Source organism: Rousettus aegyptiacus, unplaced genomic scaffold (genome assembly GCF_014176215.1).
Source record: "Rousettus aegyptiacus isolate mRouAeg1 unplaced genomic scaffold, mRouAeg1.p scaffold_m13_p_4, whole genome shotgun sequence".
NCBI classification, from domain to species: domain Eukaryota; kingdom Metazoa; phylum Chordata; class Mammalia; order Chiroptera; family Pteropodidae; genus Rousettus; species Rousettus aegyptiacus.
Window position 1 is genome coordinate 47,673,523 of NW_023416307.1, and position 26,667 is coordinate 47,700,189.

Here is a 26,667-nt window from a genome sequence, read left to right on the forward strand (position 1 = left end):
TTGCTGCTTCCCAAAGAACTGACCTGATGGGCAAGTGTCTACATTTAGACTATATTCTGGGGATGGGGCTTTCAAAATGGATAAAGGTCAAGGTATATAAGCATGCTTTCTTTTCCGATTTTAGCTCCCAAGACCTAGGAGTAAGAGAATAGAGTCTATGGCAGCCCTAATCTCTCTGTTTCTCTCCTGCCTCCTTCTCGCTTCTTCTTTCTCTCTGTTTCAATGTCTCTCTTCTCCTGGAACAGCATCCACCAGCTTGGAGATGAGCAATGATGGAATTTCTTTCCTCTGGTACTAACAGGCATGCCTTTTTGCTCAGCACTATGAAAAATGTTTACAAGTAAGGTTGGCCTTGCAGAATCACTAAGCCAATTGTGAACATCTTTTCTGAGTTCCATGTTTAGTGATGTCACATCAGTGACTTGAAATTAGCCATGGTTGAAGTAGTCCCATTATAGACATTGGTAAATTCTCCCTATCAAGGTTTTTTTTTTTTTTGTTCCAACAAAGTAATTGGTCTGGAGCTAACCCTCTTTTGAGGTGACTGTTATGGCTGCTGCCAGAAAGTTACCAACAAAGTAATTGGTCTGGAGCTAACCCTCTTTTGAGGTGACTGTTATGGCTGCTGCCAGAAAGTTACCCTTCTGTTTTCAGGAGCAAGAAGAAGGTGAGCTGAGTAAAAAGAAGATGAAGAGATGCGCAACTTAAAAGCTGTCATAATAAGAAGACTATTGGATGGGTGGGGGATAAGGTAGGTGTGCTTTTTCCATCTGGTCTTGTTTCCATCAGATAAGATAATTACCTCAAGTGTCCGCAGACCTGTCTAAGACAGGTTAAAAGAGAGAAAATTGCATCGAATTCATGAATGAGTGAAGCTAGGAGCAGAGAACTTCCTGAAATAATTTTCTTCCTTTCTTTCTGACGCCTTCTGACACTTCTGCAAAATTATCTCTCCTTTCTTTCTTACGCCTTCTGACACTTCTGCAAAATTATCTCTCCTGATGTCGTAATTTGCTTTTTGCTGTGGCAAAGTGAAAACTATATAAACCTGAGTATTTTCCCTCTTTGGCTGGCCACTAGGAAGCCTAAAGGGAAGATCGTTTTTAAACTCTGTGACTTTTCGTCATCAGTGACTTTTGTGTATCCCCTTTCTTTATTTCTCATATTGTGCTCTTACTTTTCAAGCAAGTTCAACAAAGTTAATATCACTCAACCAGTCAATCAATCACATTTTTAAAAAAGTCTTAGTCTTTCACTAAAAATAAAAAAAATGAGGGGAAAAATTAAGGGGGACATGTTCCACATTCTATTTCTTGTCTTTAGCCTCCAAGTAGATATGCTCATATAATAAAATGTATCTACATGTTTATAAGTAGATTAGCTCCTCTATTCTTCATATTTGGGAAATTATACTCTGTCTTGTTTATTAGATTGTCAAGTTCTTTATTGTGGGGACCATATTTAAATTTAATTATGTATGATGCTTATTAAAGTCTGGCACTTGATAAATAAGGACAAACATGAGGCGGCTACACTGATGGGAAACCTTTCTTAGACAGACTTTATCTACGTTTATCAACTTGATTTCCAAAATGGCCTAGATCTTTTAAAGTCTTTTATTTGATGTTATTAAACCAATATGTTTTTAATGACTTTGAAAACTTTTTGTATTCCAATATATTAAGTCATTGCATCTGATATCTTATATAATACCATTTCTAAAGCATTTTGCCATATTATAGTCTAGATGCCTGCTTTATTTTTCATAGCGTTCAGGCAGAGAGAAAACTTAAAAATAACAACAGATCAGTAATTTTCAGACAGCATGCATAAGAATTGTAAGAGTGCTTGCTAAAAATGCAATTTCTTCTTTCACCACAATCAATAGCTCCTACCTACTAAATCAGAATTGTGGGAGTGAAGCCCAAGAATCTGTATTTTAGGTACCAGTTTCTTTCTTAGCTTGAGAATAAGTGCTTTCTGCCTCATCATGAGGAAGATCAAGCAGATAGTGTCCCTACAATTGGGCAAGAAATGAGGCTTCTTATTAAGACTAGGAACAGCTTGCTGTGGTTTTCTTTAAGATTCACCAGAATTCAACACTTCAAAATATGGATGGAAGCAGGGACTCTTGATTACTGTGAGGTCACGAGCAGCATAAGCATTTCCTATGGTTCTAGTATTATATTATTATTTTCTAACCTATGTGCCTCTAAAGACATCATTCTCACAATTGTGTCTTTTTCCCACTAGTCAGAATGTCTTATTTATGGACAATGAATAAGTTATTTATCCTGAGATCCCTAGTGTCTTGCAAAGTGCCTGGCATATTAAAAGCATTTAGTTAATAAATCCATAAATGCATTTATTTATTCATGCATTCCACAAACATCTGTTGAGCTTCTACCATGAATCATTCACTGTCCTAGGTGCTGGAAATACAGTGGTGAATAACATACCTAACTGAACAAACAAAGTCCTCATCTCAGTGACATCAGAAGCATGGCAACATGAGGGGTCCCCTTGATCTCTACCCTTGAAAGGACAATAAGTTGAACAGCCATAATCCAACAAAGGATTCTCAGCCTAACACATAAATACTTCTAAAAGATCTGTGCATTGAAATATCTGAAAGTGGGAAAATTGGGGTAAACATGGGAGGGGGGAAGGGGGAAGAGCAGAGACGGGTGCCAGGAGTACTGCCTAGAGCTCACAGGACTAGGAGAGAGGGGAAGTATGAGGTTGCCGCACACATTCTCTGTATGCAGGGCATTCCTGCCTTAGTGATCAGCATATAACACTACTGAATCCAGCAATCTATCAAGGCAGAGACTAGAATACAGAAATGTGACAGCTGTGTCCTAGCAGTCATCACTGCCAGGCAAAAAAAGAAGCCATGGAGCTTGTCCACCTCCACCTACCCTCCCAAAGCTCGTTTCCCCATACCCTTCTAGAGCTAGCAGTGGTCCCCAGAAGAAACTGTAGCAGTAATTGTAGAAGCAGAATATCTACAGCCCCTAGAACTGAAGAGACAGCTCCTTAGAAGAAGGAACACACTGCGGCTAATCCCAGTGACAGGGGTAGAGGTACAGAGGTGAGGCAGTTGAGGTCCAGCAGTTACCATTACTTAGAGGGGAACAAGCCACAAACACACCGGCAGCCTCTCCCAGCCAACCCTGCCCCCATCCATGGAGGCTGATCCCAGCATAGGCACCTGGGATACCTCAGGCAGCGCAGCGCTGCATCTGGCCTCTGGGGAAACGCGGGGACTTCAGGGGCTCAGAAACCCATTGCCCACCACATTCTCTCATGAAGGTGGAGTGTCAGTACCGAGGCGACCTGTTCACAGGATTCCTCCCCGTCACTCTCTTCCCCTATCCAGGGAATATAAAGATTTTTTTTTCTCCCAGCAGAGGTCAGGGAGGCTCGGGTAGCTGTGCTCCCTTCAACTTTTTATCTAAAGAAGCATCACTTGATAATAAAAATTTTTCAAAAGCAGAGTTCATTCCCATAAATGCCTAGGAGGAGAAATAATCCATCAAATACTATGAACAATGAAAGTAAGAAAGCAGCTCAGAAAGAAAATGAAATATCTCCAGAAAATAAACTTAAAGTCATGGGAATATGTGATTTAAATGACAGAGAGGTCAAGATTGCAGTTCTGAAAAAACTCAACATGATTTAAGAAAATTCGGATAGGCAGTTTAATGAACTCAGAAGTAAAAATCAATGAACAAAAAGAATGCTTTACAAAAGAGATTGAAACTTTAAAAAAGAACCAAATAGAAATTCTGGAGTTGACGAAGTTGATAAAAGAGATGAAGAATAAGATAGTAATGCTTAGGAAACAGAGCTGATCAGATGGATGAAAGAATTAGTGATGTCAAAGACAGAAACCTGGAAATAACACAAACAGAAGAAGGGAGAGACTCGAGAGTGAAGGAAAAAAAAGAACTTTATAAGAACTATCTGACACCATCAGAAAAAGCAATATAAGACTGAGTATAAGCAGGGAAGAGAGAGAGGGAGGGGAACAGAGAGCCTATTAAAATAGTCAATGAGAATTTTCCAAGCCCATGGAAAGAACTGGATTCTCGAATCCAAGAATCAAACAGAACATCTGATTATCTGAGTCCAAAAATGCTTTCTCCAAGATGCATTATGTGAAAACTGTCAAAAATTAATGACAAAGAAAGAATTCTCAAGGCAGCCAAGGAAAAGAAGACAGTAGCCTGTAAAGGAAAACCCATCAGATTATCATTGGACTTTTCAGCAGAAACTTTATAAGCTAAGAAGGAAAAAAATCAAATATTCGAACTATTGAAAGAGGGAAATTACCAGCCAAAAATAATATATCCAGCAAAGGTCTCCTTTAGATATGAAGGAGAAATAAAGATCATTTCAGACATGCAGAAGCCAAGGGAATTTTTCACCACAAGGCTTGCATTACAGGAAATACTGAAGGGGAGCATTCTATCTGATATAAAAGGACAAAAAAATACAAAACTATGAGTTAATTGACTACTGGACAGACAGAAAGAAGAAATTGCAACCCTTATTAAAAACAGGGTATTATAAATTTAAATATTACATAATGATTAAAGGTCAAAATAAAAACATTTTAAAAGAAAAAAATAGCTACTGCAATTCAGAAATGAACTCACAACATAAATAAGGAAAATTTGATATAACAAAAACAGAAAAGGAGAAGGAAAAAAGATCTGAATCTGCAAAGGGGGATGGAGTTAAGACATGCACAGTAGAAAAAGGACTACTGTATGTATAAAACTTTCTTTTACATAAACTCAATGATAACAAGACAAAAAAAGTTCAGAAACATATAACAAAAAGGAATAGAAGGAAAAAACATAAAATACTACCAAACTGAAATAACAGATAGAAACACAAGGGCAAAGAAACAGTGGAGATACCGAGCTACCAGAAAATAAAAGATAAAATGGCTATAGGAAAATCTCATCAATAATCACCCTAAATATAAATAAACTAAACTCACCAATAAAAAGGCACAGAACTGCACATTAGATCAAAAACCAAAAATCGACTCTATGCTATCTTTAAGAGACATCTCAGCTTCAAGGACAAATTTAGACTTAAAGTGAAAGAGTGGAAAAATGATACTCCAAGTAAATGCCATCCATAGATAAACAGATATAGCCATACTTGTATCCGATGAAATAGACTTCAGCATAAAAGAGTTACAAGAGACAAAGGTAAACATTTCATAATTATAAAGAAGATAATACAGCAAGAAGACATAACACATATCAATATATGCTCTCAATCAGGAAGCACCAAAATACTTAAAGCAACTACTAACAGAACTAAAGGGAGCAACTGGCAAAAACACAATTATAGTAGGGGACCTAAACACTTCATTGACATCTGTAGGAAATATGAGCCTTAATGATGCATTAGACCAATTGAAAATAATCAACACTTACAGAACCTGTCATCCTCAAACACCAGATTATACATTCTCCTCTAGTGCACATAAAACATTCTCAAGAATAGTTATGTTAGGAGACAAAACTAGCCTTGACATATTTAAAAAGATTTAAATAATCCCAAGCATATTATCCGACCACAATGCTTTGAAACTAGAAATCAAGTGTGAAAAGAAAGTGGGAAAAACCACAAATGTGTGAGGATTAACCAAAATGCTACTAAAGAAAGAGTGGGCCAAAGGAGAAATAAAAGGGGAGATTAAAAAATACATAGAAACAAATGAGAATAAAAATACAAAACTTTTTGGATACAGCAAAGTGGTAATAAGAGGAAAGTTTATATCATTACAGGCCTCTCTCAAGAAACAAGAAAAATCCCCCCCCAAAAAACCTAATATTACAACTTAAAGAACTGGAAAGAGAAGAACAAATGAAGCCCAAAGGCAGCAAAAGGAAGGAAATAAAAATGAAAGCAGAATTAAATAAAATTGAGAACAAAAAGACAATAGAAAAAATAAAGCAACAAAGAGCTGGTTCTTTGAGGATCAATAAAGTTGACAAACATCTGGCTAGAATCACAAAGGAAAAAAGAGAAAAGACACAAATAAACAAAATCAGAAGTGAAAGAGAAATTAAGACAGATACCACAGAAATACAAAGCATCATACAAGAATACTATGAAAGACTATATGCCACCAAATTAGATAGCCTAGAGGAAATAGATGAATTCTTAGAAATACACAATCTTCCTAGACTGAATCATGGAGAATTGAAAAATCTAAATAGACTGATCAACAGTAAGGAATTGAAACAATCATCATAAACCTCCCCAAAAGGAGAAGTCCAGGAATAGATAGCTTTAGTAGTGAATTCTACCAAACATTCAAAGATGATTTAATACCTTCCTTCTCAAACTCTTCCAAAAAACTGAAGAAGAGGCAATACTTTCTAACACATTTTATGAGGCCAACATTATACTGATATCAATATCTGGTAAGGATAACACAAAAAAGAAAACTACAGACTAATATATCTGATAAATGCAGATGCAAATCAAATACAACAATACATTAAAATGATCATGCATCATCATTAAGTGAGGTTCATTCAGGGGCACAAGGATGGTCCAACATATGCAAATTAGTCAAAGTAATAAACCACAGAAACAAAACAAAGGATAAAAATCATAAAATCATATCATTAGATGCAGATAAAGCATTCGACAAGATACAGCACCCATTTATACTTAAAACACTTAATAAACTGGTGTAGAAGGGAAATACCTCAACATAATAAAGGCCATATACAACAAGCTTTCAGCTAATATACTTAATTTTGAAACACTGAAAGCTTTTTCTCTAAAATCAGGAACAAGAGAAGGATGCCCGCTCTCATTATTCGTGTTCAATATAGTATTGGAAGTCCTAGCTAAAGCAATTGGCAGTGTAGGAGGATAGGTAGATAAGAGCCAGATGGAGAAGGACAATAAAATGCACAAAATAAGAGATCTGATGACTTCAGGACACTCCCTTGTTTTCTCAGGCCAGAAATGGGAAGGTTAAGGAGAGGCACAAGGAATTCATGTCATTTGTGGCAGGAGGGACAAAGGAGAACAAAGAAACCCCATTGCCCACAACTTCTCAGTGCATTCGATTCTCTATTGAGCTGCCCACTTAGACTTATCCCAAGTTTACTTTACTTCCCTTGCTTTACTTAATAAAATCACTTCTGCCTGCTACTCTCCACCTTCTGTCTTTCTTCTCTGAGCATTGGACCTCCATGAAAATCTTTCATGGGGGATTTAAGAACCTGGGCTCATATAATACAGACATCTAAGTGTTGGTAACACAATCAGGCAAAAGAAAGAAAGAAAAGGCACCCAAATTGGGAATGAAGAAGTCGAATTCTCACTTTTTGCAGATTACATGATTCTTTATATAGAAAACCCTATAAACTCCACCAAAAAGCTATTAGAAGCAATAACAAATACAGTAAAGTTGCAGATACAAAAATCAACTTACAAATTCCATTATATTCCTATATACAAAAAACAAACTTTCAGAAAAGAAAATAATAAAAAGAAAACAATTTTTTCTGCAGTTGCAACAAAATAATAAAATACCTAGGAATAAACTTAACGAAGAATGTGAAAGACCTATACATTGAAAACTACAAGATATTGTTAAAATAAATTGAAGAAGACACAAAGAAACAGAAATATATCCCGTGTTCATTGATTGGAAGAATCAACATAGTTAAAACAGCCATACATATTACCCAAAGCAATCTACAGATTTAATGCAAACCCCATAAAAATCTCAATGGTATTTTTTAAAGAATAAAAAGTCATCAGATTTGTATGGAATCCCAAAAGACCTCAAATAGCCACAGTAATTCTGAGAGAAAAGAACAAGGCTGAGGTAGCACCCTTGACTTCAAATTATACTACAAGGCAACAATAATCAAAACAGCATGGTATTGGAAGTAAAACAGACACAAAGATCCATAGAAAAGAATGAACAGTCCAGAAATAAACCTATACATATATTAGCAAATAATTTTCAGCAAAGGAGCCAAAAACATACAATAGAAAAAAAGAAAGCCTCTTTAATAAATGGCTCTGGGAAATTAGAAAGCCACATGCAAAAGAATTAAACTAAACTGCTCTCTGTCACCATACATCAAAATTAGTTAAAAATGGATCAAAGACCTAAACATAAGATCTGAAACAATAAATTGCAAAGAAGAAAACACAGATATTAAATTCATGGACCTCGAATTTAGAGAGAATTTTATGAATTTGACCTCAAAAGCAAGGAAAGTAAAAGCAAAAGTAAATGAATGGGATTATATCAAACTAAAAAGCTTCTGCACAGCAAAAAAAAAAAAAAAAAAAAAAGCAAAACAAAGAGGCAAACAACTGAATGGGAGAAGATACTTGCAAACAACACCTTTGATAAGGGGCTAATATCAAAATATATAAAGAACTCATACAACTCAACAAAAAAAGTCAAACAATCCAATTAAAAAATGGCAGAGAGGATCGGAACAGAAAATTCTTTCAAAAAGACATACAGAAATATTAAAAGATGCTCAATTTCACTAGCTATTAGGAAAATGCAAATCAAAACCACAATGAGATACCACCTCACCTGTAAAAATGGCTATTATGAACAAGATAATAACAAGTGTTAGAGAGGTTGTAGGGGAAAAGGAACCCTCATACACTGCTGATGAGTTTGTAAATTGGTACAGCCACTATGGAAAACAGGATAGAGTTTCCTCAAAAAATTAAGTATAGAATTATCATGTAACCCAGGAATCACTCTTCTGGGCACCTACCCAAAATATTTAAAAACATTTATCCATAAAGATATATGTACCACGATGTTCATTGCAGCATTATTTACAGTAGCTAAGACATAAAAACAACTGAAGTGTCCTTTGACAGATGATTGGATAAGGAGGATGGGGTACATATATACAATGGAATATTACTCAGTCATAAGAAAAGATGAAATACTGCCATCTGTGGCAACATGGATGAATTTTGAGATAATCATGCTAAGTGAAATAAGTCAGACAGAAAAGGTTGAGAATCATGATTTCATTTATACATGGGATATAAAACTGAAAGCAGCAAATGAACAAGACAAACAAACAAAAATTCAGCTTAGTAGTTACCAGAGGAAAAGGAGGAAGAAGAGGAGGTAGTTAAGGGTAAAAAGGGTTAAATACATGGTGACAGAAGATTCGAGATTGGGTGGTAAACACACAATGCAATATACAAATGATGTATTATTGAATTGTACACTTGAAACTAATATAATTGTTTTACCCAATGTCAACCCAATAAATTTAATTTAAAAAACCACTCATATGCAGGGCTTTTCTGTAAAGTAAAATCCAATCATAATTCTGTCTTTGTCTCTGAGGATTTGGAGGATTAAGAAGTTGATGTTCATGAAATGACTCAAGTTTTTTTGAGGCAAAAATAAAAAAGACAACACAGAGAAGACTGTTCAACAATCCTAAAAGAAAAGATCAAATGTTATTTGATTGCATTGTTCTTTTAGTCTTTTTAATAAGTTTGCCTGTAATGTGAATAATTCAGAATATCTCTCTGATGCCAGTAAATGAACTGGGATTATATGAAGTTGATGAAGCATTATACCAAAATTCACTGATCACAAGCCATTTGATATTTCAATTTCTGCTGGCAGAATTCACTCAGTGATTACTGTGAACCCTACCTGACCTCCTGCTCTTCACCAGTCAGTCCCAGTCCAAATGTGTGATGGATGTCATAGCAAGAGTGGCTGTCTTCCAGCAACCTAGGATGTGGTCAGGACAAGAAACACACTTCAGTTCATGGCACTCAACAAATCAGTGTTCTCTTATAGCTTGATGTAGTGTTGAGAAAAAGTTGGACTTACCCAACTTTCTGAAATCTCTTCTCCAAGTTGTCCCAAACATACCTTATTTTCTGCACTTGGATATATCGTACCTGCAATGATGAAGATAATAGGACATATGTCATTCATGTAATAAAGACTATCAGGGGAGGTGAAGGTTGTTCAATGCAGGGCCCCTTGCAGCCCTCATTTTCTGTAATTCATAGCTGCAATTCCCAATCCAGCAGTGTGATATTCAAACTGTCATCAAAAAAACACATTACTCTTTTTTAGCAAAAACATCATAACAATGCACCCTTAAAATCACTTACTTTTAATTCTGGTTTCAATATGGCGTGGTTTATGACAGAGCGGTGGTCAGCTACAAGGGATTCTTCTAGGTTCTTGCTTACGGGACACTTTAGTGTGGATAAGTAGAGGCAGATCACTTTCTTCCTCATGTATTTTTGAAACTCATCCTAGAAAAGACAATCCAACCCATAGAATTCTGAAATTTTATTTAATAAGTCACTGTATCAACTAAATGCATGCCAAGGTCTTAAACAGCAGTTCTCAAAGTTTGGGCAGCAGACAAGAATATCAGCGTTACAGTAGAACTTGCTAAAAATTTAAATTCTCAGCCCCAGTCCAAACCTACTGAATCAGAAATTCTGAAAGTAGGGCCAGCAGTCTGTCTGTTTTTTAAAAAGCTCTCCAAGTGATTTTGATTTGCATTAAAATTTGAGAACCACTGTGCTAGGGAATAAAGAGAAATATATGCTTTGCAGGAAACTTTATTTTCAGAAAATCATTTTTGTTTTTTTTTTTAAATGATATCTAGATGTTCGAAATGTCCAATTTCTCTTAAAACACATATTTAAAAAAAAATGAACAGTCATTTCCATGTTGCATCTCTAAGGGTGATAACACTGACACAACAACTGTTTGTGTAATGGTCAAGAGCAATGTCAATTAATCTGACATAGTAGAAATTTCCCCAGGCTGATATAGAGGAAATGTCCTTTATCCCTGGGTCAAAATAAAAGATAGCAAATAGATTGCAGGGATAGTTTTTGCTCTCTCCTATTTGAGGACAGAACTCTTTAAATAAAAGGAAGGTCTCCCCTCCGAAATACTGGCTGGTTGTTGGTTGTGTCACAAATGCAACAAAAAAGGGCACGCACCGTTGTCCTTAGCAAAACAGTATCTGCTTCTTGCAAGGGACATGGAATACAGTTGGCCCACACCCTCCACTGGGGCCTCCAGTAGAACACCAGCGGAAGGACCCCACAGGTCAGCACAGATGCTGTAAGGCACAAGGCTCTGCGTAGATTCTGAGTCCGGTAACCAAACACCTCCTAGAGAGAAAATAAAAGATCACTCTATTTTTTTTTTCTCATAAATGTTATCATTTTTTTCTAAGAAACACAGTCTTTTGATGCAGGGGTGTTGGGAGAGAAATCTGGTTTTAGCTGGTTGAATCAGATTAATTGCTTACAGCTGTCAGCTGATAGAATAAAAAAAGGACTCATTTTACTACTCTGGCATATGGAAATAAAACATTAGACAGGAGGAGCAAGGAATGAGCAGACTTATTTGATTCTAAATAAATAGTCTTAAGAGTCATCTCAGATTTTTATAAAATGCTTCAAATTTTCGACTAGATTTACTTTCTGTAGGTACAAGGTTTTTTAAAAGTTGTTAATGTGAATTTATTGGAGGAAGATGATAAAATCATGACAGTTATGATCCACACATATATCTGGCTTTATTCACATTCAGCTTTGTTTTATAATAACATGATTGAGAAGGATTGAAAGCATAAATAAGTGTACTGCTTTCTTAACCAGCAGGATGAGATAAATTAAGAGATTATCTGTGAACATGAAAACTTTCAAAGACGGCTTAAAGGTATTTACCCAGAAAGTAACATGCTGAAATAGTTCTACTTTTAATATGGGTTAGTTAATATTTGTCGTAAATTAAATATAGACTTGAGATGTGATTTTAGGGGAAAACAAATAGCCAAAAACAATATATTTGTTTATTTAAAGCCAATTTCTAGTTCCCATCTTCTACAATGAAGTTTCACAATATTGTTTTTTAAATTTCAAAAACTAGATTCTTCTAGAAAATAAAATGGTAGTAATCAGGGGATGGGAGGTGGGGAATAAGCTTGACGATGTCTAAGGGTACAAACTTGTAACAAATACTAAAATAACCATAGTGACTTAACATACAGTATATTGAACACAGATAATAATATGTACTATAAGTAATGTGATAAATATCTCTTCATCAGTAACCATATTACAATATATAAATATTTCAAAGTAACATACTTTAAATTCACACAATGTTACATGTCATATTTTCAAAAAAAAAAAAAAAACAACTAGATTTTTAGTGTATTTGGAAGACCCAGAGGGATGCTGATTATAACATCATTACCATACTATTTTTTTTATGTTTTACTATTATTGTTTTAGGTTTTTTTTTCTGTGATTCTAAACTCCTGTGTCCAGATCACAGAGCTATATGCTCTGTAAGAAAATAGGCTTTTATTGAGTTTCTATGGCACTTTCAAATGATAGAATCTTCTAAATTTTATGCCAGTTTCGGTTATATTATAAGAAATCTCTTGGCTTAATTTCCTCCAAAAGTTTTCATCTTCAATATGGTTATTTTCATTATGTTTTTCTAATAAAGAACTCTGTGGTAGATCAAAATTTTAATAACAGTTGTTGAAAGTAATCCTTAAACATCATAGAAAGGTCACAGTCTTAAGAAGAAAAGATGTAAATTTGAGTCATGCTCTGCTAGTTATCAGCTATGTGACCTTAGGTAAGTCATTTCACCTCTAGGGAATCCCAATTCACTCTTCTACAAAGAGATTACAGGGTAGTTATGCTCAAATGTGACAATGTCTCTTTCAGAGCTCTGCAAAGTAATTACAATTGTAAGAGTTCCTTTCCAAAGCTCAACATATCACCCACCTGAGGAGGAATGGTCATTAAGTTTAGTAATGCAGCCACTGTATTTTGAAGTTATTCATACTGAAGTTTAAATGTAACTTAGAAACATGTTTATTCTTCTTTCAAGCATATTTTCAGTTGAGTCTCCTTTCTATTTACTCTGATTCTATAAACCTGTTTTGTTTTTATTCGTTTATTTATTTGTAAATTCACTTATTTATACTTTTATTAGACTCAAAGTGTATGCTAGTTCACATATTATGTCATAAATATTTATTCTTTTACTAAGTTATTTATGAGGACTTATTGACAAAGCCAAAGTGTGTGCAAAATAGAAGCAGAACAGTTAGGAATTTCAGTCCAACTTACAGCTAAAATGACATTTGTAAATATTTTTCCCTTTTTCTGTTTATTTACACACAACAATGATATTGGTAATCATAATTCTGATTCCCTTCAGTTCTTTTCTATATAACTTTTTTAATTAAAAAAAGAACTCACAGTGCTGGCAAGGCTGCAATGAAATCACTACAGCCATGTACTACAAATAACCTTATAAATTGAAATAATTTTTTTAGGGACAGCAAGGGAACAAAGAATTATAAAGATGTATCAAGAATTATAAAGATGTTTCTATCTTTTGAATCATTAATTCCTCACTTGGAAATACACCCTAAGAAAATAAGACATAAAGTAGAAAGCATTATCCATAATAACAAAATTATTGAATGAAAAAAATGATAGCTAGTGGTTCCATAAGGTGTGAAACGTCAAAACAATGGGCTGCTGAGAATCCATTAAAAACAAAATGTATGAAATCAATGTAGACACATGGGACATTCTGTGATATGATGTTAAATAAAGAACAAAAACAGATAGAATAGATAGAAAACATTATGAACTTCAACCCAAATATATCAATAATTACATTAACTATAAAGGACCTTAATACTATGATTGAAAACAAAGATTTTCAAATTAGGTAATAAAAGAAGACTCACTACATGTTGTTTATGAGAGACATATTTTACATATTAAGAGGCAGAAATTAATTAATTAATTAAAAGAAGTAGCTATATTAAAGGAGAAAGAAGGGGGAAATATACCACACAAATATACTACACAATGATCAATAAAAGAAAATCAGCATGGCTATATTAATATCACACAAAATAGACTAAGAAATATTATGAGAAAAAGGACATTTCATAAGCTAAAAGATCAACAGGAGACATAACAATTCTAAATTGTTCTAAACATAAACATAGTTCCAAAATTTGTCAAAAAAAATTGATAGAAAGGTGCATTCTCTTCTTCGGAGATTTTAATATACCCTTATCACTAACCAATAACACAAGTAGACCAAAAAAAAAAAAATCAGTAAAAATACAGAAAGTTTGGACTAGCCCATTAACTAAGTTGCCCTAATAACAGTAAGAACCCCAAACTGGAGACAATGAAATGTACATTGACAGGAAAGAGATAAATTTCGTGTTTTCATACAATGGAATACCACAAAACAATAAAAAAGAATGATGCACTCAACATAGATGAATTTCACAGACTTTATACTGAGGAAATGAAGTGCCGTAAAGCAATGCACAATTCTACTTACATGAAGTTCAAAAGTGAGCAAAATTAATTAATGATAGAAGTCATTAAATTGCACACTTAAGATCAGTGCCCTTTATTTATATAAACTTTTATAAATACAGCCACTATATTTATGTATGTCAATAAAAAGTTTTAACAAGTAGAGTCAATTTGGTTATTAAACACTTTGTTCTAAGCAGGTAGAAGGTATTTTAATTACTTTACTGAGATTAGATTGAGAAAGAATGGCAGTATAAATTAGAAATGAATTTTTTTTTTTAAGGCAAGAGAAGGGATTTCTATGGGAAAAGGGAGGTTTGGTTGACAAGAGGACTGTAGCTGCTTCCTGGCCTGGATATAAGGAAGAACCGACTTCTATTAGATCAGAGGTAAAATCGCATCCCTAAGAACCAAGATAGGGGAAGAGTTTTCTGAGAACGACTCTGCTTATGGCTGGGTGCACCTCAATCAAAATGTGAGATTTTTTTTTCCTGCTTGTTAAAAAGTGAAGTAAGTAAAATAATAATTAATAATAATAATAGTAATAATAATAAAGTAAATAAATAAGAACTTGTAAATGTCAGCGTAACTTTCAGAAATGTGTAGCTCCTTGAGCAACGATGAATAGAAGCACTGTTTTTCCTTCCTTGGTAATCCGGCCTCAATAACCTTGGTAAAATTCCTTTCTAGATCATTTCTGTTTTCCCAGAGGTTATTGATGTCAGGTATGGGACTTGAGGTTTTGGCTACAAGAATCACTATTTTCAACTGACTTTCCGAAGTTTGTGTGATTGAAGTTTATCACAGTGTGTGTTTCCATTTGACCAGTTAATTTCAAGTATTTGATTTTTCTAAGTGATTAGTCTTCTGATGCAGTAAGAGTCGCAGAGATTTCTCCTATTTATATATGGCTGGTGAAATCTACTAAGAAATGCAGAGTAGAGGAGGGAGCCAGGAGCAATGTTTGTACCATAAGAGGAAGGTAAATAGAATCGAGAGGTCCTGTAAAGATACTGGGAACAGAAGTGAGAGGATCAGAATCTCAAATCCATTATACACGTTTCTTGTAATAAAGTGAGTTTTGTCACCTATTATCTATGTGACCTCAGGATTGAAATTCTCTCAGTTTACATCTCCGTACTTAAGGGATATTAATAACACACACCTGGAAGAATAGTTGTAAAGATTAAATGAGAAATGTAAGGTGTTAAGTACAAAGTGAGCTCTCGGTCAATGTCAGTAGGTGGTTTGATAATAAGTCAGTCAAAGGAGGAGAGAGGTGACTGTTCTAGTTTTGAATTGCAATACACTGAGTCAAGGTCAATAAAGAAACAGGTGAAGAACCCAGATCTGCCACCATGGGAGAGTTGAGTTGAAGAGCACAGAGAATGTGACCAACTTCACAGAAACTTGAATTGTATTCTCTCTAAGCAGTGATGTTCCCTCACTTTTTTGTTTCCTGCTAGACTTCTGTTCTAGATACCAGGAGAGGTACCATAGCCCTAATGGTCTTTTTCTAGCTCCAGAGCAGAGCTTATAATAGGAGTAACAATGAAATACGCATATGCCTTATGGCAGGGGTTGTTCCCTAAGGTCACAACTTAGAGCTCTATGCATGTCTATCAACAGAGCCTCTGTTCTTTATACCCCATCCCATTGCCTTCTTAAAGCTCTCCTTTCTGTTTCTTATTCCATCACTTATTAGTTAATGTGATCACAGTAAATGATTTAAATTCACTGAACTTTAGATTCCTCCTGGGAAAACTGTGGTTGGTTGTGAAACAGAAACAGTCTGGGGTAGCAGTTAAAAGCCGGGAATGTGGCATGAGAAAACCAAGTTCAAATCACACCTCAACCACTTAAACACAAAATGACCTTGGGCAATCCACTTTACTTCTTCTGATGACTCAGTTTTCTCCTCTCTAAATGAGAATAACAATAGCGATCTTCTAGGGTCGCATGAGAAATTAATGAGATAACACATGCAAAGCATTTAACTCAGTTCCTGAAACATTTTGACTACCCAATATGTACTAACAGTTAATATTAGCTTGAGTAATATATAGTTCAGCAAAATTTCAGTATAAGAGGCTAGTCCAATTGGACTCATTATGAAATGATTTGACAACTGGCAATATTCAGAACGAAATGTTATTATCAAAATCATAAATTATATTTCTAAAAGTGATTGATCCAATGGATTAAATAAAATTTTTTATTTTTCCAAAGTGAACAGATTGTCAAAATTGAAGTCAAACACAGGACAAAAGAAAGCTGCTCACCTTTGTGAAACTCAGAGATTTTAAGATAAACATGAAATTGATTCAAAGATGTATGTATATGAGTGCATGCACACACACACACACACACACACACATGAGCACACATGCGCGCACACACACAGCCCGGCACAGTCATTCTTCACTTGTACAGGAGGAAAACAGTGTATGAGAACATCCTCCCTCTGATGTTACATAATGTAACCTTGTACATGTTACTTAACTAAGTCCTGATTTTCTCAGTTGTGAAGTGAATATCTGAGTGACTAGCTCATAGGGATTAAGTGAGAACATATATGAAGTTCTAGCACGTAAATGGTACCTTTTAAATTATTTTTCTTTCTTTTATTTTGAAGTAGCTCTCGCAGTTGTCATTAAAGACAGCACCAACAGGCTAAATTCCTCAGGAAAAAAGAATTACATCTTCATCTAAACAAAGTTTCTTCCCCAAATTTTCTTTTGGGGATACTCTTAGTCATATGGAACCATCCCTGAGGTCTCCACCTGTCCCAGTTCCTGAATTTTCTTTGCATCTGGAGGACTAGTGCTTTTACACAACTGGTCTTATGAACAGGTCCTTTTTAGTTTTTATAAATCCTTTTATTCTTATGTTCATCGTTCATGTTTTTATTCATTGGAAATATTTGTTGTGTACCCACCATGCACACAGTACTGCATATGTTTCAAATCCTTGGAATGAGTATATTGGGTTATAGTTCATAACACTTTTATTTACTCAAACGAAGATTCTCACAGTACAAGTTATACATTTATTTACTCAACCAAGACGTAACATAAATAACTTTCAGTATTACAATTACTTTCTGTGATTGGTAATGCCAGTTTTTTGCTATGACATGTTAGTCTTTTCCATGGGTGAGAAGTTTCCATAACCTTAGAAAGTTAGCTTTTTCTATGTAAGCAACAAATTTCAGTTCCCTGAATCATGGCCAAGCAGCTATCTCTGTATCCATTCATGAGACTAGAATTCATCATGTTTTATCTTCCTTTTTTTTTTTTTTCAAACAACAATCACAGCACCAAGTTTCTATTCATTAGTCACAATCTACCCTTTGTTGTCTTTATCTGGACATGCCAAATTATATTCCTTTATGTGTGAGATAGGAGGGCATTCTTAAAACTCTGATCTCTTATTTCTAACTCTGCTATGTTTCAAGGTTCTGTTCTTAATGTGAAGATAATATTGTCTCTATTAGTAGATTATATTAATGTGGTCGCTGTTCTTCGCCCTGTATCACTGGTTTGATTTGGCCACATGTGGTAATTTATGCTAGTTATCACTAACTACCAAGCACTGTTACTTAGTTTTCTATATTTTGTCCTGCATTCATACCATGGAGCGCCCTTTGAATCGAATAAAATGTTTTTAAGTCACTTCCACTTTAGTTTATATTTGACAATAAGAACTCACTTTTCTAGCATGGTGTTTCTTGTGGGTTCCTAGACACAATTTCAACTACATATGTGTGTGTTGGGGAAAGAGGGTGCTTCCTACACAACACCATACAATTCTTGGATATCAGCTGGATGTCCTATAATTCAACTCAATTCTGACACTGTCTTACTGAAGATAGCATCAGATTCCACATGTTGAAGGCTCAGTCCTATTAAGACTACTTTCTTCCCAACTCCGGACACCAGACACAAGTCCAGGCTGTCACCTATACTTCTGACCACGTGGCTACACCTTGGAGTTTCCCATGACCACCTCCTTCAGTTTGATTAATTCGCTAGAACAGCTCACAGAACTCAGAGAACCATTTCATTTACTATATTACTGGTTTATTATGAAAGGATATAACTCAGCAAAAGCCAGATGGAAGACATGCATAGGAGAAGGTGTGGGGGAAAGCATGGAGCTTCTATGCGCTCTCCGCGAGGACTATGCTCTCAGCACCTCCACGTGTTCACCAACCAGAAAGCTCTTCAAACCTCATCCCTTTGAGTTTTTATGGAGGCTTCAGTACATAGGCATGATTGATCAATCATTAACCATTGGCTACTGATTCAACTTCTAGCCCTTCTCTCCTCCCTGGAGTTCAGAGCGATGGGACTAAAAGTTCCAACCCTCCAATCACATGATTCACTCTCCTGGAAACCAATCTCCATTTTTAGGTGCAGCCCAAAAGTCACCTCATGAACATAACGAAAGACACCTTTGTTGTTCTCATCACTTAAGAAATTTGAAGATTTTTAGAAACTGTGTGCCAGAAATGGGGATGAAGTTCAAATATATATTTCTTTTTATAAATCGCAATATCATAGTCACTATAGTTAACAGCACTGTGTTATATCATTGAAAATTGCCAAGAGATTAGATCTTAAAATTTTACATCACAAAGCAAAAGAATATTATAACTATGTATGGTTACAGATGATAACTAGACTTATTCTGGTGATCATTTCACAATACAAACAAATGTGTTGTACACTTGAAACCAGTATAAAGTTATATGTAGTTATATCTCAATAAAAAAAACCCCTAATCTTTCTTGAGTGCTTATTTAGGTGCCATTTAGCTTTCACAACAAGCCTATAAAATAAGCCTTATTATTTATTAAAATAAGTATTATTAGTCATATTTATAAATTACTATTTGTAGGCCAAAAAAGTGAATCTTGGACATATTCAAATTAATTACTGAAATAATTCAACCTATTAAATTTTCCCCTTATGCTTTCTTTCTGGAGTAAGAAAGGCCCTTTGTTCTTTAGCAGTGTGAATCTAAACCTAATACCAGTAAGATAAACATATTATCACTCTCACCTATAGGCATTTCCATAAAGTCAAATGTACTATAACAAGAGTGTTAAAATGTGATCTTCCTAGCGGTAAAAGTAAAACTAAGGACCCTTGTTTGATGAGGCTAAAGGTGGGAGAGCAGTAAAAATGGATGATGCACATATTTCAAAACAATGAGATACATGGTTTGGTTTGATTAGCGAAGACAATTTCTGGTACCAGAATTTGCCCTAGACCAAAGACATGGGAACACATGTATATTCTGTTGAAGTTTATTTGTGGAATAAAAGCATAATTATGTAAGGAGAGTGTCTCAGAGATTGTTTTGTTCGAAACCTTCTCGGAAAAAATATCTGTATGCCATATTTCACAGATAAGCGTTTCTTGTATGATTAAGACAGGCTGCTCATTACTTACGGGGCTGTGCCTTCTCTTGTTGGACAGCCATGATGATAGTGTATTAGTTTGCTATTATTTCATAACAAATTTAGAGGCTTAAAATAACACAAATGAATTATCTCACAGTATCTGTGGGTTAGGAGTCTCATTAGCTGGGTTCTCTACTCAGCATCTTACAAGAATGAAATCTGAGTGTCACCTTGGCTATGCCCCTTCTGGAGATCAAGGACCTCTTTCTAGGTCTCATGGTTTTTGGTAGGATTCCATTGCTCATAGCTTTAGGACTTAGGCCCCCATTCTCTTGCTGGTTGTCAGCCAGAAGCTGCTCTCAAATCTCAGTGCTCAGAGACTGCTCAGAGTTCCTTGCACATGGAAACTTCCATCTCCAAAGATGTAATGGACAATCTCCCGTGCACCAAATCCTTCTCATGCTTTAAACCTCTCTGACTTCAGGAAGGGCCCAGTCTCTTTTCTAGGATCACCTGATTAGGTCAGGCTCACCCAGACAGTCTTCTTTTTGTTGAACTCATCTGAGTCCATTGATTATATTTGTAAAATCCCTTCTTGTCATATAACATAATATAATCGCAGGACTTATCGCTTATATAGTTCCCCCCTCCCATCAACTGGTGGGGATCATACAAGGACAAAGGTCGCTAGAGGAGTGTCATGTTAAGATTCTGCCACCACAGATGGTTAGAAAGTTCTTCCATAAAGAAAATAAATTAGGCTGGAATCTTTCAAACTCTACTTTCTTCTTCATATCAGCCACTCAACTATTTGAAGACAACTCTCATGATTGTTCTTTGGGAAACTGTTTCCAAAGTCTTCTAAATAAGCTCTTGTTTGTGATATCTAGATATTCCTTCAAATACACTATACTTCTTGTATGAATCTTGGAATTAAAAAAAAACTTCCAAGAAATTTTCTAAATAATACAGATTATACCAGAACTATTATTTCTTTTGTTCTGCAAAACAGACTTCTATTAAGACATCCAAGGACTAGTTTTTTACAGTGATATCACATTGGCAACTAAAATGCAATTATAACTAAATAAAACACTTCAACTGCTTTTTCATAAATGTCTACTAAGCCCAAGTCATTGATACCCTTACCTTGTATTTTGATAAAAACTTAAAAACTCGAGGCCTAATACACAGATTAGGGGTACTAATGTACTAAGGCCCAATGAGTTGCATTTTGCCAATTTGTCTCTTACAATCCAGCTTAGAGAACATTTTGAATTTTGATTCTGTCATCTGTATTGTTACCTCTCCTTTATAGTGAAGTGTCATTTGAAGATTAGCTATTTCATTTCCCTCCAAGCTATTAATATAAATTTGACTGAAGACAGGAGAAAGCCCATAGGATTTACTTTTTCATTTTTGATTTTAATCTTTTGAGTGTTCTTTGTTTGTTTATTTGTCCTTTAATGAAAGATGAGGAGTATATAAATTGTTTAAAATAATTCAGATATTCAAAGTTCCTGACTTTTCTTACTAACTCTTCACATATTATTTGTTTTTGTAATGGTAAATTTCAAACAATTATTATTATCCAAGCTTAATCAAAGAAAGGGAAATATTCTCAACATCAATTTTACTTGATATGTATATTCTTTACTTTTCAAATTGCACATCATATCTCCTGACTCGCCCCATGTAAATGAACCCTTTATATTTTTTGTAGCGCTTTCCCCGTTTTGTAAATGACCCCTTCAAAACCTGTGAGTCAGGAAGGGCAAGTGATGTCATTCTCAGACAACTAGCAAAGTCCAAAACTATGTCCACACTACTCAGTTAGCAGTGGAGCCTTGACTAGATCCTAGGTATGCTGTTTTAGAGTCCAAGGCTCCTCCACTCCTTCCCAGGAAAAAAGAAAAAAAAAAAAGGTTATCATGAAGTGAAGCACTCTGCTATCAAGCCTGTGTTCATACCAGGTGGCTATTTTGCCTTCGAGAGCTGCTCCCACTTGTAATTTCGCCATGCAGTCGACGGGTGTCTGTACAGAGGGGTGCGCCAATGGAATGCTTGGGCTTTGAAACTGATATGAATAAAGCAGCCCTTCTGTCTCAGAGGCAAAATCAAGAACATCTCTGGAAAATAAATACAGCAAATGTGGCAGATATGACCTCGAAACAGGGGCTGATATGAGCAGCGTGTGCCTCCAGACATGCTTGGCTGAGAGATATGACTTCTTTTTCTTTCCCAGAGGGTAATAATGATACAGAATAACTTCTATTCATTGAAAACACTGGAAACTTCCCACGCTTTCTTATAGTGTTTCCCTGGAATAGTAGTCATATGAAAAAATCTTTACACACAAACATGAAAGATTTCATGCATACATAAATGGAGCACACTGTCTTGCTCCTTTTAGAGATTCAGAAAGAACTATATGCTATATTAAAGGCCCTAAGAGGCCTTGCTATTATCACCTACTGTTTCTCAAACCTAATTGTTAGAGATAAAGGAGATATTTTTATACAATACTTATTAACGATATTATGGGAGATATTTTTGGAAAGGTTGTATTATCTCATTTAATCCTCCCCACAATTCTTAATGGTAGGTATTACTATTCACATTTCACGAGTGACTCTAAGAGGTTAAATAACTTGCCTAAGAAAACCGCAGTTCAAACTCAAGTCCACCCAAGCCAAATCACGTTTCCTCAGGCACCGAGCTACAAAGTTTCTTTGAAGGCTCCATGCTCATTTAAGGTCTGGTGTTGTAAAGAATCTTTTGGTATTAGTGAAGCTGTGGGTCCTAAGAAGACCTCAAGAAAAGATAAGAAAAGCTGACTGTGATTGGACAAGATGATGAAGTGTGTAGGCAGGGCTAATTTTTAGAAAAAAGACATGTAACCAAAAGGAGACTATTGGAGCTAAGCAGTAGTAGGGGGGGGTAAATGGGGTTGGGGGTGCGAGTGAGGAAAGACAATGAAGGTCAGAACAGTGAGAGTATATATCATACAGGCTGTGAGAGTGACATGAAATACTGTTTGTCAAGTGCCTAGTACCATGCCTCGCACAGTATTAGCTGTTACCCCTTCTAGAGAAGTTAGATCCAGAGACTAGGAGACAAGAATGACAACTAGCTTCAACTCTGGAGGCTAGTTCAATGCCTTATATCCATGCTGAGCTCAGCAAAATGCCCCAAGCTACACTTAAATAATCTCACAGGCCCACTCCATCTGCTTAGGTTCTTTGTGGCTATTTGATGGAAGGAATTTATTATTTACTCAAATACTGCATAGCTTTCACTTCAAACCATCTCACATAATCACAAATGATTGTTCACTTGAAATGATGAATGCTGGTAGAGATCAGATTGGGCCATGGAGAACCTTTGGGAAAGTAAAAACAAGGAGGAAAGGGTTGTAAAAGTCACAGACTGACAGCCCCCAAAAGACCATGCCCAGGTTTAGTTTGGCCTCCTGATTATTTAAAAAGGAAAAACAATTGTTTCCAAAATGTATAATAAGAATATTTTCCATAAGCATTTAGATATCTGGCTTCAGTTCCTTTTCAAACTCTAAAGACCTGAGAGCAACTGGGCCTGATGACTTGCAAGACAGCAGTTGTGCATGTAGGTGACCCCTGTTCCCCCCAGGCCTGCCTAACTCCCTGAATATTCAAATCCATGTGAATAGGGTCTGTATCTGTGCTCTGCCCGAGCTCGAGCTCATGAGTAAGATTTATAAAGGAGAGACATACAGCCATCTTCCCTTCCCCAGCATGCCCTGAGAGAAGCAAAGTAGAATTTCTAATAGAGCTCTTTTGGTGGATGTGTCTAGAAGTCTTTAATCACCAACGAAAAAAAGAAAACTAGGATGCCTGACCTATTATTTAATGCTTTGATACCCAAATTCCCTCTGCGATTAAAAGAATTAAAATACTAGGCTATAAACTTTATAAATCTAGCACTTAATCAGAGAAAAATAAAGAGCAACCAAAGATTTTTATGAACATTCATCTACATGTTGAAAAAAATATCAGAACCGGCACAGTGCCGTTTGGCAGTGAAAACAAGTGAATAGATTTTCATTCTTTGAATCCCTTCAGTCTGAAGATTTTACAGCACCTTACCATTGTCAAGATCAGTGTGATACAATTATGCAAGCCACTGCTGTAAGCCACATTTGTAATTTAATTTCCCAGCCGCCACATTAAGGAAGTAAAAAAAAGCAAGTGAAATTAATTTTCATAATACATTTTATTTAACTCAACAAATCTAAAAAATTGCCATTTCAGTGTATAATCAATATAAAAATTATTGAAATAGTTTACCCTTCTTTTTACTAAATCTTCAAAATCCTGTGTGTATTTTACACTACAATACATTTTATTTTGAGCTAGCTAGTTTTCTAGTGCCCAAAACCCACATGTGGCCTGGGCTGCCACATTGGACAATGCAGCTGTAGATGAAATCAATTAATTTCCTTAGTTTAACAAACAAAGGTAGGTGGAGAGAGAATGGTTATGGATTTCCCACAGAATTCATAAGGAACTGGAGAAGCCAGGCAGGAAACTGACACCCTTCTGATCTAGGAACCTTATCCTCTGAATTCCTTTCTGCCCCCCAGGACACTTTCTCTGTTCCATCCCCCCTCTCCCTTTGTCTCACTTTCTCATTGCCTAACTAAAGACACTATTACAGTGTAAATAGCTTGAGGTGTAAAGGCTGAGGGATTCCTAGTCTGTTACTTAACTTTCCTGGTTTCAGATTTCTTTTCTATGAAATGGGATTAATTTCTTCACTGAGTTCTCTGAGGATCAAATAAAATAATAAAGGTAAACTCATCAGCACCAAATAGACACTGTAGAAGTTTTCGAGATCTCAATGATTATTTTTCAAGATTTATATATGTTTGGTGGAAGAGGCAGCAGGGAAAAAATTGGAGAAATAAGAACTTAAAAAAAAATGTGCTCAATCTCAGGCCATACTCTATTCCTTCTTCAGTACTTGGTGCTTAAATAAAACCTCTCTATACTCCTAGCATGACTTCAGCCCAAAGTACACTGAGTCTAAGTCGTACAGACACACCAAAAACATTAGGAAAAAAAGAGTTTCAGTTTTCACCTGAGTTTGTCCAATTACATGGAGACCCCGATGACAAGGAGATCACCTCAAAGAACACCAGGTGGAAATGTACCTGGTTACTATGAAAAACGTCTGAGGAGGAAGCTTCAAGCAGTCCAGTGCATGTGAGGATGGCAAAAACTTCATCATCTAGAAGACACACTTCAACAGCTCCTACAGTTCCCCCACTATAAAACTGTGCCCCGGGATCTCAAGGAGCCTTACCAGACTGAAACTTCTCCAGGTCCTAAAGCCAGCAACACCTCAATAGTCCCCGCCCACAGCTTCTGTTAATTTTGAAAAGACTGTAAAAAAACAAGGTAAGACTCACCAGTTCATTCTCCTCCCCTTGGTTGAGCAAAATCCGATGGTCCTTCTTACTTTTCTCCTCCATCTAAACTGTACTTCCTGCCTATTTCCTTGGGGGAAATGTCAAAACCACTGAGGCTTATGTGCACTCAGAATAGTCACTGCTTGTCATTGCAGTTCTTAGGTGTTTAAATTCTCTCAGCACATACCTCCCCTATTAGGCTAACAAAGGAAAGGGAGGAAATACTCTCCCCAGCCACTGGATTGGTCTGTTAATCTATCTGCTTATTGTTTTTGTTTTTTTTTTTCCTACTATTTATTTGCTGAGCTAGATGTGAGTTGTTGAACTAGAAAGATCATTTCTTTGCTGTCTGTAAATATCTCAGCCAATAAATGGTAATAACTAGTTTGCTAAAACCCTGCAACAATAGGATTAACTAGTGAGAAATTAATGAAAACACCATAGACTTTGAAAAAGTAATGGGCGTAGTGGGAGTGACAATGAGAACTGAAAGAAGAAAGGTTGGATCATGATTGAGAATATAGGAATCATTTTGGAATCAGAAAAATCTAAACTCTAAGACCTGCTCTACTGATGACCTTGGACAAAAAACTTACAATCTGAATTTTAGGTTTTTTTTTTTTATGTCAATAATAACTATAGAGTTGACATGAGGATCTAAGATGATATTTGTAAAAGATCAGCTATAGCTCCCTTCACTCTCAATAAGAGATGGATAATCATTATGATCATAGTCATAACACTAATCAAGAAGAGACAAGTTTTTTAAATAGTAAACTATAATAATAATAATTTGATTTCTTTCCCTTCTCTTTTTTAATTTACAAAAAGTTTTCAGACAAGTAAAGTATGTAGAAGGAGGTACAGCTAAGAAGGCTAAAGATTGAAGATGCCTTCTACATTTCCGCAATTGTATAATCACCATTATATTGGATATTTAATTTGATATTTTTATCAAAAAATGGGTATACTGTGATCCATGCAGGAGCTGGTTAATTTGTTCAACATTATTGCATCCAGTTCACTGAACAAAATTCTTGCCAATTTGAAACCAATGTACTGTATACTTGAAATGAAATAAAATTGAAAAAAAAAATTCTTGTCACTTTGACCATGGAGGAAAATTTACCAGGAACCGAGACTACTAGATGATGATACCTGTCTCTTTCAACTACCTGACACTCACTGTTTGCCTTGAAGGACAGCCCGTACCCACCTTAAAGTTCAGGACAGGTAAACTTGCTCTCCGGCCCAGAAGGAAGTATTTGATGACGGAAAAAAAAAAAAAAAAAAAAACAATTATAGCTTTTCATGCCAGAGAGGCTACTGAGGTGCCCATAACTAAAGAAATATATGCCATCACAAATGTTCATTTTAAGTA

The 26,667-nt window shown here is 35.6% G+C and overlaps 1 protein-coding gene across 1 annotated transcript in view; it reads right to left on the reverse strand.

Moving 5' to 3' along the window:
- Positions 1 to 25,356, reverse strand: part of ATP13A5 (ATPase 13A5) — a 97,836-nt gene extending 72,480 nt beyond the window's left edge. Inside the window, exons 1-5 of the mRNA XM_016136245.2 lie at positions 25,287 to 25,356; positions 11,044 to 11,217; positions 10,192 to 10,338; positions 9,902 to 9,972; positions 9,719 to 9,799 (exon numbers count right to left, since the gene is read on the reverse strand). Coding sequence (XP_015991731.2) covers positions 9,719 to 9,799; positions 9,902 to 9,972; positions 10,192 to 10,338; positions 11,044 to 11,217; positions 25,287 to 25,349 — 536 coding nt within the window. The 5' untranslated portion in view covers positions 25,350 to 25,356. The remainder of the gene's footprint in view (positions 1 to 9,718; positions 9,800 to 9,901; positions 9,973 to 10,191; positions 10,339 to 11,043; positions 11,218 to 25,286) is intronic.
- Between the last annotated feature and the right edge of the window lie 1,311 nt (positions 25,357 to 26,667).